The sequence below is a fragment of the Xenopus tropicalis genome, chromosome 9 (assembly GCF_000004195.4).
Source record: "Xenopus tropicalis strain Nigerian chromosome 9, UCB_Xtro_10.0, whole genome shotgun sequence".
NCBI classification, from domain to species: domain Eukaryota; kingdom Metazoa; phylum Chordata; class Amphibia; order Anura; family Pipidae; genus Xenopus; species Xenopus tropicalis.
The window spans coordinates 1,565,647-1,579,484 of record NC_030685.2 but is presented as its reverse complement, the minus strand read 5'-3'; the positions used below and the strand labels follow the sequence as shown (position 1 = coordinate 1,579,484).

The window sequence follows — 13,838 nt, the reverse complement described above, 5'->3', positions numbered from 1 at the left end:
TCCATCTTTTGCCCAACTACTGCACATGCTCAGTCTGCTCTTGGCTGATGTCACTGAGCTTAGGGAGCGACTCCCAATATTCTTCTTTCCCCTGCCTGCTTGCTCTAGTCTCTGCCTGTTCCCTACATGCATACAGGCCAACCAATCACAGTCCTGTCTGGCTGCTCCCTAAATAACTGAAGTCCTGCTCTGGCACTTTGAGCTTGGGGCGAGACTTTAGCTGAATCCTTATTGTGGGACTTTTCTTTCCCCCTTGTTACAAATGAAGGAAACACCGGCAGAACTTAGAGACACTGAATTCAGTGCAATTATTTAAAAGCATTATATTCTTAATTAAACATAAATATAGGCTGATTCTATCACTTATATACCATAGAGTGAAAGCACCAGATACCCCTCCCACACAGTCAACAAAAATAACAAAAAAAATTATTGGGTCCAAAGAAAAGTCAATGGGGATTCCTACACTGACTTGTACGTAATATATGGATTTGCAGATTATTTTATAAGCTCACAAATGTATTGAGCATGTTTAACTTTAACTAAAAACCTTCTCTCCTATTGTTTATGAAGCAGTTGCATGGGGTTGTGTGTGCATTACACACGGGGAGAGGCCAAACTGTGCCAGTAGGTGTATAGGCAGAACAACATGTACAGGGGAACCTCTGCACAAACACTATGTTCCTTCCCAGGATGCAAAGTGACTGACACTGAGCTCAGAGTTTGTGTCTCACTATTATAAACAGGCTGTGTATGGCACCCCCAGTCTGTATGTCTGTTTGGCACCCCCAGTCTGTTTATAATAGTGAGACACAAACTCTGAGCTCAGTGTCAGTCACTTTGCATCCTGGGAAGGAACATAGTGTTTGTGCAGAGGTTCCCCTGTACATGTTGTTCTGCCTATACACCTACTGGCACAGTTTGGCCTCTCCCCGTGTGTAATGCACACACAACCCCATGCAACTGCTTCATAAACAATAGGAGAGAAGGTTTTTAGTTAAAGTTAAACATGCTCAATACATTTGTGAGCTTATAAAATAATCTGCAAATCCATATATTACGTACAAGTCAGTGTAGGAATCCCCATTGACTTTTCTTTGGACCCAATAATTTTTTTTGTTATTTTTGTTGACTGTGTGGGAGGGGTATCTGGTGCTTTCACTCTATGGTATATAAGTGATAGAATCAGCCTATATTTATGTTTAATTAAGAATATAATGCTTTTAAATAATTGCACTGAATTCAGTGTCTCTAAGTTCTGCCGGTGTTTCCTTCATTTGTAACAAGGGGGAAAGAAAAGTCCCACAATAAGGATTCAGCTAAAGTCTCGCCCCAAGCTCAAAGTGCCAGAGCAGGACTTCAGTTATTTAGGGAGCAGCCAGACAGGACTGTGATTGGTTGGCCTGTATGCATGTAGGGAACAGGCAGAGACTAGAGCAAGCAGGCAGGGGAAAGAAGAATATTGGGAGTCGCTCCCTAAGCTCAGTGACATCAGCCAAGAGCAGACTGAGCATGTGCAGTAGTTGGGCAAAAGATGGAGAGCTACTGTGGGCATCTTCAGGGGCATGGGGCTTTATTTCTATAGAGCTTTGGGGATGTTGGGCTGGTACAGGGGCTCAAACACACAGCTAAACATTTCTAGCCATAGTCTTTTTTAGGCTTTAGTTGGGACACTAAACCCAACCATAAAGCTGCCCCACAGCGCCCCCTAGTTCTCTATTGAAGTTGATGAAAAACATAATTACACATGGAAACCAATTCACCAATAAGGATTCAACTGACTGAACACTTAATTAAAGGAACAGTAACATCAAAAAATTAAAGTGTTTTAAAGTAATTAAAATATAATGTGCTGTTGCTCTGCAAAAAACTGGTGTTTTTGCTACAGAAAAGCTACTATATAAATAAGCTGCTGTGTAGCCCCGGGGGCAGCCATTCAAGCTGGAAAAAAGGAGAAAATGCACAGGTTACATAGCAGATAACTAGCAGATAAGTCCCATATAACGGGGGTTTGTCTGTTATCTGCTAAGTAACCTGTGCCCTTTCTCCTTTGAATGGCTGCCCCCGGGGCTACACAGCAGCTTACTTATATAAACTATAGTAGTCTTTCTGAGGCAAACACACCAGTTGTAGCAATGCAGGGCAACAGTACCTTATATTGTAATTACTTTTATACACTTTCATTTTTTTGGTGTTATTGTTCCTTTAAAGATGCAAGAGAATTCACCAATGAGAATTCTCCTGATGAAAAACTTCATTATAGATGCAAGAGAAGTGACCAATGAGAATGCTGATTCCCTGTGTCAGGCCCCTTGCTGGTACCTTACATATAGAGATAATGATGGCATTTTCCCCTCATTATATGGCACAGGAATCAGACATGGGGATAAAGGGACAGACTTGTTCAGTGCTGGGAAACTGTGCTTATTGCTCCCAACTCCAATTGCAGGAACAGAGAACAGGGAGCCGGATTTACTCACATCAGCTGGGATTCTCATTGGAGGATTCTTTTGCATTTCTGCCAATGCGGGCCCTAGAGAGCTGGGAAAGTTTTATTGGGCAATATTGCTTTAAGAATCCAACCCTGATGTTGCTGGACTACAGCTCCCAGCATGCCTCACCCTTCATTATATGTTACATTATTCTGGGATTTGTAGTCCGGCAACAGCTGAGTAACGTCTGGTTGAGCCGCGCTGTGCAGCAGGGTTTAGTTTCCCTTTAAAGCAGAAGCCGGGATAATAGCTGATCAGATTCCCAACTACAGACTGGGGGCTTGGGGGTTTTTGGGATTAGTTCCCAGAATTCCTTCTGTTTATCTGTATAAGGCAGTCTCCTCAACCCTAATGATTTGTTTGTGAATCCACACTCTTGGCTCCAGCTAATTGGTCAGAAAATCCTACACTATCTGGGTGAGCCCCAAAAATGGTGAAACCTTAGTCTGTAGTTGGGAATCTGATCAGCTATTATCCCGGCTTCAGTATTAAGAACCCAGTGGGTGAGCTTTAGCCTATAGGATAGGGCAATATAAAGTGGATTTTCTTGAAGCTTTTTGGGGTCAGTTCCCAGAGTTCTGTTTGTTTATTTGTATCTGTATGGGGCAGTCTCTTCAACCCTAATGATTTGTTTGAAAAATTTTAATAAGGATTGTACTTTTTCCAAAATTATTAAAATATGTCACTGGTCACATTTTATGACATCATAAATGTTTTTACTCTTAACTCTCCTGTTTTAATTATTCCACCAAATCATGATGTTATTCTTGAAAAAGTTATAAGACGGTTTCAACTTCAATCTTTTATCTGATTGGTGGAAGTTGTCTCTTTTAATTAAAGTCCGGAGCTGAGGGACAGGGTTGGTTTGTGAAACTAAATCCAGGGAAATCTGGGTGGGGGGGGGGGAATGATAAATCCATATTGAGTAAATATTAACAGTGTTATAAAAGATACAAGTTTAATAGGCTGGACTTTGGTGCTGAGAAAGTGAAAGCTGGAAGTTCCCTAATGGAGAAGAGTTGGGGCAGATGGGTTTATACAGGATCTTATATGCTGAAATGATTACCCCTATCCGGGGCAGGTAAATTCCTATAAACCGGGAACCGACTACTGGACCCCCTAGGAAACTGCAGAGGAACCAACGGAACCTTGGGATAAAGACTGGGGGGGAAGGGAGGCACCATGTTCCTTACCCACCGGTACCGGTACCGACTGATCCGTCTGTTCCTTCTGCTCTGGCACCAAACTAGTGAGTCTTATAGGTTCAAGTACTGGCAGGGGCAGGGGCAGGGGCAGAAGGGGGATTCATTATGGGGCAGATATTCTTATCCTAGGACTTGACAGGTCTTGTATTTGAATTGCTCTGCTGCCTTCTTACTGGGAATAATTTCCCACAGAACCTGATTATATTTATGCCTCATACACACAATACAGTATTCGTACCTAGAGTTCCAGCATTAAATCAGCCAATCACATCTATTGCCCATGATACCCCAATGTCTCACTAGTGAGGATGTGCCACTGGCAGCAGGGGAATGTGTGGGTGGCACTAATGGCACCAGTAGCGGCTCAGTCAGTTGCAGCTATTGGCACAACTTGCTATGAGGAGCCCTGGACCCCCGCCCAACCATGTCCTAATTTTTTCCAGAAAAGGCCTGACCCTTTCTTTCCTACCTACTATATTTATGGGACAGACAAGGAAGGGGCCCCTCATCCCTCTCACTTTTCCTTCCCTGAGCAGCAGCCGGTAGGTTATTTGGCACAAACACCCACACGTTTCATACATACCCCCCAGTTGAGCTGCCAGGGGGGCTGCAGTATAACATGACCTTTAGGGCAGTCACTTGCAGATTCCAACAAATATACTGTTTCCCAACATTCTTTGTTCTTGTGTTCTGTTCCCACCCAGCTGCTCCCTAAAGTCAGTGACTTGCATATGCTCAGATCAGCCTCCAATCAGGGTTCTGCTTGCCTTCACTTGCTCCAGAAGATGGAGATATACAGAGATATCTGTCTCATTCCCTAGAACCTTGGAACTGATTGTAAAATAACAATAATTAGTGTCACTGTTTGGGCAGCCGTGTCATAGATCCCATGAACTTATTCTATATTCATGATATGCATACACACTAACCAATAACAAGCCTGTGTATCTGTATCCCAAGGAACCCAATCCCTGCTCTTGTAACTTCCCCCATTGGCTGTTACCCCATTGCAGTCACATCATTGTATCACTGTGTGAGGTTCTATTTATCCTTTGTATGTGAATATCTCCCTGTAGGTGCAGTTCTGGGCATCTTTACTTCTTCCCAACGTGCCCTCGCTGGCTCTGATGTTCTTCTGCCCTGCAGCTTCCAAGTGGATAAACCCCCCCCAAACCCTGAACCCCCAACTGTAATCTGGTACTTTGAGCATCAGGAAATTGTAAGATCTGATAACAAAGGTTTGTCCCTCAGCCCAAGGGCTTCATTCAATGGACAGGCAGCAAATATGGGAGATGCCTCCTTGTCTCTGGCCAACGTGTCCATCTCGGATGAAGGGATCTACAGGTGTCACGTGATCTATCAGCAGCAACCGAGAGACACCCGGGTCATATTAGAGGTTCTTGGTAAGGTCTAAATCTGTCCCTGGGTACCCCTGGAACTATAGCGGGGTGACTGTTACCCCAATATTTCTATATATCTGTAACCTTGTTATGGGCTAAGGGGGCCCAGCCTGAAGGCCAGTTAGGGGGGGATTTGGGGTGAGTGCTTATTTGTGCCCTGGGTACCCCTGGAACTATAGCAGGGTGACTGTTACCCCAATATTTCTATATATCTGTAACCTTGTTATGGGCTAAGGGGGCCCAGCCTGAAGGCCAGTTAGGGGGGGATTTGGGGTGAGTGCTTATTTGTGCCCTGGGTACCCCTGGAACTATAGCGGGGTGACTGTTACCCCAATGTTTCTATATATCTGTAACCTTGTTATGGGCTAAGGGGGCCCAGCCTGAAGGCCAGTTAGGGGGGGATTTGGGGTGAGTACTTATTTGTGTTCTGGGTACCCCTGGAACTATAGCGGGGTGACTGTTACCCCAATGTTTCTATATATCTGTAACCTTGTTATGGGCTAAGGGGGCCCAGCCTGAAGGCCAGTTAGGGGGGGATTTGGGGTGAGTGCTTATTTGTGCCCTGGGTACCCCTGGAACTATAGCGGGGTGACTGTTACCCCAATGTTTCTATATATCTGTAACCTTGTTATGGGCTAAGGGGGCCCAGCCTGAAGGCCAGTTAGGGGGGGATTTGGGGTGAGTGCTTATTTGTGTTCTGGGTACCCCTGGAACTATAGCGGGGTGACTGTTACCCCAATGTTTCTATATATCTGTAACCTTGTTATGGGCTAAGGGGGCCCAGCCTGAAGGCCAGTTAGGGGGGGATTTGGGGTGAGTACTTATTTGTGTTCTGGGTACCCCTGGAACTATAGCGGGGTGACTGTTACCCCAATGTTTCTATATATCTGTAACCTTGTTATGGGCTAAGGGGGCCCAGCCTGAAGGCCAGTTAGGGGGGGATTTGGGGTGAGTACTTATTTGTGTTCTGGGTACCCCTGGAACTATAGCGGGGTGACTGTTACCCCAATGTTTCTATATATCTGTAACCTTGTTATGGGCTAAGGGGGCCCAGCCTGAAGGCCAGTTAGGGGGGGATTTGTCTTCTTATCTGAATAAGATTTCTGTGCTTGTGTCCCCAGTTCCCCCACAGATCCGTATCCCCAGTAAAGTTATCAGTAAGAATAAGGAGAACACTCTGATCTGCACGGCCAATGGTTTCTACCCAGTGGATATTGATGTGAGTTGGTATAAAGACAATAAGCACCTTACAGACTCCCAGTTGGACAAACCTGAGAGGAACCCAGACGGCACATACAGAGTGAGGGGCACCGTGACGTTACCCCCAATGGATGGGCAGTTGGACCATAACTTCTCCTGCAGAGTCCAACATCTCTCTCTCCAGCAGCCTCTCCAGGAAGATGCCCAGTTGGAGTATGAAGGTACCAGTAATGATTTTGCACAAAAGGGTGAATTTTCTCCATGATATCATGATAACATTGCTGTGTATTTGTGTTGCTATAAACAATATTTTGTGCAAGCAGCTCATATTTGTATGTGAATTTATGTTATGTTACATGAATATGAGCCCGTGTGGGGAGCAGAGTCGGGGAGCTCCCTTCTATCTGTAGATCAGGTGTCTGGGAAATACATACTGTGTGAGTAGAGTATAGTATAAAGGGTAAGTTACACTCACAGATATTTTATACAAATAGGTGGGGGTGTAATGGCCACACAATACCTTCAGATAAAGCCAAGAAATACTCTGTGCTTACCCATATCCATATATTACAGGACATTATACACATAATATATTTGATCCTTAATATACCGATATGCTGGTGCTGATGATCTCTTGCCTTCATCTGAATGTATCGTGTGGTAAATAAAGAACATGATATGAAAGGAACATGTAATATCTCCCTTTATTCCAACAGATAACAGCGCCGGCCCTGTGACTGTGGCCTGTGGCATTGCTGGGGGGGCTGTTACTGGTGGGAGGTGTAATTGGTGCCGTAATATGGAAACAGAGAAGGAAAGGTACTGTATCTAATAATCATTTATATTCTGTAATTAGCGCATGATATTAATGTAGAATATTCACAGTACTGCAACGTGACAACCACGGGCACAGTAACCAGTAACTGAGTCTGCCAAGGAATTGTTGTATTCCAGCTAGTTAGCTTGGTAGGTAGGTAGTTAGCTTGGTAGGTAGGTTGCTATGTAGGTATGTAATTATGTAAGTATGTATTTAATTATTTCTCACAGCAATTTTCTTGGTGTAATGATGTTCAAAAGAATTGCTCTCACTGTGTGCAAATTGGGGTTCCACTAGGAACATTTACTAAAACTTCCCAAATCTTTTCACCAAGTTCACTAACCCTAATAACCCTAATAACCCTAATACCCTAACCCTAATAACCCTAACCCTAATAACTCTAACCCTAATACCCTAACCCTAATACCCTAACCCTAATAACCCTAACCCTAATAACCCTAACCCTAATAACCCTAACCCTAATAACCCTAACCCTAATAACCCTAACCCTAATACCCTAACCCTAATACCCTAACCCTAATACCCTAACCCTAATAACCCTAATAACCCTAATACCCTAACCCTAATAACCCTAACCCTAATACCCTAACCCTAATACCCTAACCCTAATAACCCTAATAACCCTAATAACCCTAATAACCCTAATACCCTAACCCTAATAACCCTAACCCTAATAACCCTAACCCTAATACCCTAACCCTAATACCCTAACCCTAATACCCTAACCCTAATACCCTAACCCTAATACCCTAACCCTAATACCCTAACCCTAATAACCCTAACCCTAATACCCTAACCCTAATGACCCTAACCCTAATACCCTAACCCTAATAACCCTAATAACCCTAATACCCTAACCCTAATAACCCTAACCCTAATACCATAACCCTAATACCCTAACCCTAATACCCTAACCCTAATAACCCTAATAACCCTAATACCCTAACCCTAATAACCCTAACCCTAATAACCCTAACCCTAATACCCTAACCCTAATAACCCTAACCCTAATACCCTAACCCTAATAACCCTAACCCTAATACCCTAACCCTAATGACCCTAACCCTAATACCCTAACCCTAATAACCCTAATAACCCTAATACCCTAACCCTAATAACCCTAACCCTAATACCCTAACCCTAATACCCTAACCCTAATACCCTAACCCTAATAACCCTAATAACCCTAATACCCTAACCCTAATAACCCTAACCCTAATAACCCTAACCCTAATACCCTAACCCTAATAACCCTAACCATGATACTAATATTCTGCCTCCCTGTCCATTGCTTTTGATTCGTGCCATCTCTCAGCTGCTCAGTTTATCTACTGGTTTATCTTACAAACCCTCAGTTATTTTCTCTCACTATAATGAATCTGGATTATTATTATTATTATTAGAGTTTATTCAGATTCCCCAGGACTGAATAATAAGTTGGGGACTTTTCCCTGTGTGCCCTGTTAATGACTTGGGGAGAGACAGACACAATAAGAGACAGACACAATGAGAGGCAGAGACAATAAGAGACAGACACAATGAGAGGCAGAGACAATAAGAGACAGACACAATGAGAGGCAGAGACAATGAGAGACAGACACAATGAGAGACAGACACTATGAGAGACAGACACAATGAGAGACAGACACTATGAGAGACAGACACAATGAGAGACAGACACAATGAGAGGCAGAAACAATGAGAGACAGACACTATGAGAGACAGACACAATGAGAGACAGACACTATGAGAGGCAGAGACAATGAGAGACAGACACAATGAGAGACAGACACTATGAGAGACAGACACAATGAGAGACAGACACTATGAGAGGCAGAGACAATGAGAGACAGACACAATGAGAGACAGACACAATGAGAGACAGACACAATGAGAGACAGACACAATGAAAGACAGACACAATGAGAGGCAGAAACAATGAGAGACAGACACTATGAGAGACAGACACAATGAGAGACAGACACTATGAGAGGCAGAGACAATGAGAGACAGACACAATGAGAGACAGACACAATGAGAGGCAGAGACAATGAGAGACAGACACAATGAGAGACAGACACAATGAGAGACAGACACAATGAGAGACAGACACAATGAAAGACAGACACAATGAGAGGCAGAAACAATGAGAGACAGACACTATGAGAGACAGACACAATGAGAGACAGACACTATGAGAGACAGACACTATGAGAGACAGACACTATGAGAGGCAGAGACAATGAGAGACAGACACTATGAGAGACAGACACAATGAGAGACAGACACTATGAGAGACAGACACTATGAGAGACAGACACTATGAGAGACAGACACAATGAGAGAGAGACACAATGAGAGACAGACACTATGAGAGACAGACACAATGAGAGACAGACACTATGAGAGACAGACACTATGAGAGACAGACACTATGAGAGACAGACACAATGAGAGACAGACACTATGAGAGACAGACACAATGAGAGACAGACACTATGAGAGACAGACACAATGAGAGACAGACACTATGAGAGACAGACATTATGAGAGACAGACACAATGAGAGACAGACACTATGAGAGACAGACACAATGAGAGACAGACACTATGAGAGACAGACACTATGAGAGACAGACACAATGAGAGACAGACACTATGAGAGACAGACACAATGAGAGACAGACACTATGAGAGACAGACACTATGAGAGACAGACACAATGAGAGACAGACACTATGAGAGGCAGAGACAATGAGAGACAGACACTATGAGAGACAGACACTATGAGAGGCAGAGACAATGAGAGACAGACACTATGAGAGACAGACACTATGAGAGACAGACACAATGAGAGACAGACACTATGAGAGACAGACACAATGAGAGACAGACACTATGAGAGACAGACACTATGAGAGACAGACACAATGAGAGACAGACACTATGAGAGACAGACACAATGAGAGACAGACACTATGAGAGACAGACACTATGAGAGACAGACACAATGAGAGACAGACACTATGAGAGACAGACACAATGAGAGACAGACACTATGAGAGACAGACACTATGAGAGACAGACACTATGAGAGACAGACACAATGAGAGACAGACACTATGAGAGGCAGAGACAATGAGAGACAGACACTATGAGAGACAGACACTATGAGAGGCAGAGACAATGAGAGACAGACACTATGAGAGACAGACACTATGAGAGACAGACACAATGAGAGACAGACACTATGAGAGGCAGAGACAATGAGAGACAGACACTATGAGAGACAGACACTATGAGAGGCAGAGACAATGAGAGACAGACACTATGAGAGACATACACTATGAGAGGCAGAGACAATGAGAGACAGACACTATGAGAGACAGACACTATGAGAGACAGACACAATGAGAGACAGACACTATGAGAGGCAGAGACAATGAGAGACAGACACTATGAGAGACAGACACTATGAGAGGCAGAGACAATGAGAGACAGACACTATGAGAGACAGACACTATGAGAGGCAGAGACAATGAGAGACAGACACTATGAGAGACAGACACTATGAGAGACAGACACAATGAGAGACAGACACTATGAGAGACAGACACTATGAGAGACAGACACAATGAGAGACAGACACTATGAGAGACAGACACAATGAGAGACAGACACTATGAGAGACAGACACTATGAGAGACAGACACAATGAGAGACAGCACTATGGACACAATGAGAGACAGACACTATGAGAGGCAGAGACAATGAGAGACAGACACTATGAGAGACAGACACATGAGAGCAGAGACAATGAGAGAAGACCAGACACTATGAGAGACAGAACACTATGAGAGACAGACACAATGAGAGACAGACACTATGAGAGACAGACACAATGAGAGACAGACACTATGAGAGACAGGACACTATGAGAGAACCAGACGCACAATGAGAGACAGACCACTATGAGAGACAGACACAATGAGAGACAGACACTATGAGAGAGCAGGACACTATGAGAGACAGACACTATGAGAGGCAGAGACAATGAGAGACAGGACACTATGAGAGACAGACACTATGAGAGACAGACACTATGAGAGGCAGAGACAATGAGAGACAGACACTATGAGAGACAGACACTATGAGAGGCAGAGACAATGAGAGACAGACCACTATGAAGAGACAGAACCACTATGAGAGGCAGAGACAATGAGAGACAGACCACTATGAGAGACAGACACTATGAGAGGCAGAGACAATGAGAGACAGACACTATGAGAGACATACACTATGAGAGGCAGAGACAATGAGAGACAGACACTATGAGAGACAGACACTATGAGAGGCAGAGACAATGAGAGACAGACACTATGAGAGACAGACACTATGAGAGACAGACACAATGAGAGACAGACACTATGAGAGACAGACACTATGAGAGACAGACACAATGAGAGACAGACACTATGAGAGACAGACACAATGAGAGACAGACACTATGAGAGACAGACACTATGAGAGACAGACACAATGAGAGACAGACACTATGAGAGGCAGAGACAATGAGAGACAGACACTATGAGAGACAGACACTATGAGAGGCAGAGACAATGAGAGACAGACACTATGAGAGACAGACACTATGAGAGACAGACACAATGAGAGACAGACACTATGAGAGACAGACACAATGAGAGACAGACACTATGAGAGACAGACACTATGAGAGACAGACACAATGAGAGACAGACACTATGAGAGACAGACACAATGAGAGACAGACACTATGAGAGACAGACACTATGAGAGGACAGAACAATGAGAGACGAGACAGAACAATGAGAGACAGACACTTGAGAGACAGACAATGAGAGACAGACACTATGAGAGACAGACACTATGAGAGACAGACACAATGAGAGACAGACACTATGAGAGACACGACACAATGAGAGACAGACACTATGAGAGACAGAACACTATGAGAGGACAGACAACAATGAGAGACAGACACTATGAGAGGCAGAGACAATGAGAGACAGACACTATGAGAGACAGACCACTATGAGAGGCAGAGACAAAGAGAGACAGACACTATGAGAGACAGACACTATGAGAGACAGACACAATGAGAGACAGACACTATGAGAGGCAGAGACATGAGAGACAGACACTATGAGAGACAGACACTATGAGAGGCAGAGACAATGAGAGACAGACACTATGAGAGACAGACACTATGAGAGACAGACATAATGAGAGACAGACACTATGAGAGGCAGAGACAATGAGAGACAGACACAATGAGAGACAGACACTATGAGAGACAGAACACTATGAGAGACAGACACAATGAGAGACAGACACTATGAGAGGCAGAGACAATGAGACACACTATGAGAGACAGACACTATGAGAGCAGAGACAATGAGAGACAGACACTATGAGAGACAGACACTATGAGAGACAGACACAATGAGAGACAGACACTATGAGAGGCAGAGACAATGAGAGACAGACACTATGAGAGACAGACACTATGAGAGGCAGAGACAATGAGAGACAGACACTATGAGAGACAGACACTATGAGAGACAGACACAATGAGAGACAGACACTATGAGAGGCAGAGACAATGAGAGACAGACACTATGAGAGACAGACACTATGAGAGGCAGAGACAATGAGAGACAGACACTATGAGAGACAGACACTATGAGAGGCAGAGACAATGAGAGACAGACACTATGAGAGACAGACACTATGAGAGACAGAGACAATGAGAGACAGACACTATGAGAGGCAGAGACAATGAGAGACAGACACTATGAGAGACAGACACTATGAGAGGCAGAGACAATGAGAGACAGACACTATGAGAGACAGACACTATGAGAGGCAGAGACAAAGTAATTACAAGGGAAGGAACAAACAGAGACATAAGCTCATAGGGCCCCGTCTGTCAGAGTTATTGGCCCTGGGGCACAAATGGTACAAGGGGTTTGGGTACGTGGCACCATAGGGAAGGTTCTGTTAGACATTCTATCCCAAATTGAGCTCAGTTAGGCTTAAATCTTTCTATGGAACATTGGGGGAGGCACAGGGAACTGAGAGCTGTTGGGAGGAACCAGGAGAGACTTGAAAAATATGTCTAAAAACATAGAAATGTGTAAAGAATGTAATTGTTCATGTAATACTGACTATACCGGTATATCAGCTCCGTTACAGGGTTACTCGGTGAGTGGGATTAAAGGGCCAGAGAAGCTGTTGGATGGAGAAGAGGCCACTCTGTACTGTACGGCCACTAACTGCCCCCAGGGGGACCCACAGGTCACATGGAGTGAGGAGAGGGCAGGAAAGCAGCAGGAGATACCCCAGTGCCACCCGGGGGGCCCAGGGGAAGCAAAACGGCTGTTGGGGGGCTCCTACTTGATCATCTGTAGGAAATAGGGGCCGCAAACCCACTGCTCCTCCCTGAGATTTGTACCCCGTGTGGGGCAACACAGAGATGTGACCCTGATCTGCAGGTTTGTCTGCGCTGGGGCAACTACGGAGAGGAGATACCCCTGTGCCACCATCTATGGTAAGTGGTTTTATTTCATATGGTGCATTGTGTATTTTGCTTGGGTGAAATTGTGAATTCCTTATCAATAAAAACATTATATTTATTTATAAACAGTGGTGAAAAGTATCT

At 44.2% G+C, this 13,838-nt stretch overlaps 1 protein-coding gene across 1 annotated transcript; it reads left to right on the top strand.

Annotated features, from left to right (window-relative positions):
- The first annotated feature begins 4,591 nt into the window (after positions 1-4,591).
- On the top strand, positions 4,592-13,485 carry LOC108645183 (tapasin-related protein-like). Its single transcript, XM_031892900.1, has 4 exons — positions 4,592-5,100; positions 6,219-6,518; positions 7,014-7,116; positions 13,362-13,485. Exons 1-4 carry the CDS (start codon positions 4,983-4,985, stop codon positions 13,393-13,395), a joined length of 555 nt encoding a protein of 184 aa, XP_031748760.1. The 5' UTR covers positions 4,592-4,982; the 3' UTR covers positions 13,396-13,485.
- Positions 13,486-13,838: the final 353 nt, after the last annotated feature.

Excerpts from the sequence above, each read along its gene's own strand:
- LOC108645183 (XM_031892900.1), top strand. The coding sequence starts at position 4,983 with ATGGGAGATGCCTCCTTGTCTCTGGCCAACGTGTCCATCTCGGATGAA. Across the intron at positions 5,101-6,218 it reads GGTCATATTAGAGGTTCTTG|TTCCCCCACAGATCCGTATC; the intron begins GTAAGGTCTAAA and ends TTGTGTCCCCAG. Across the intron at positions 7,117-13,361 it reads ATGGAAACAGAGAAGGAAAG|CTCCGTTACAGGGTTACTCG; the intron begins GTACTGTATCTA and ends CCGGTATATCAG.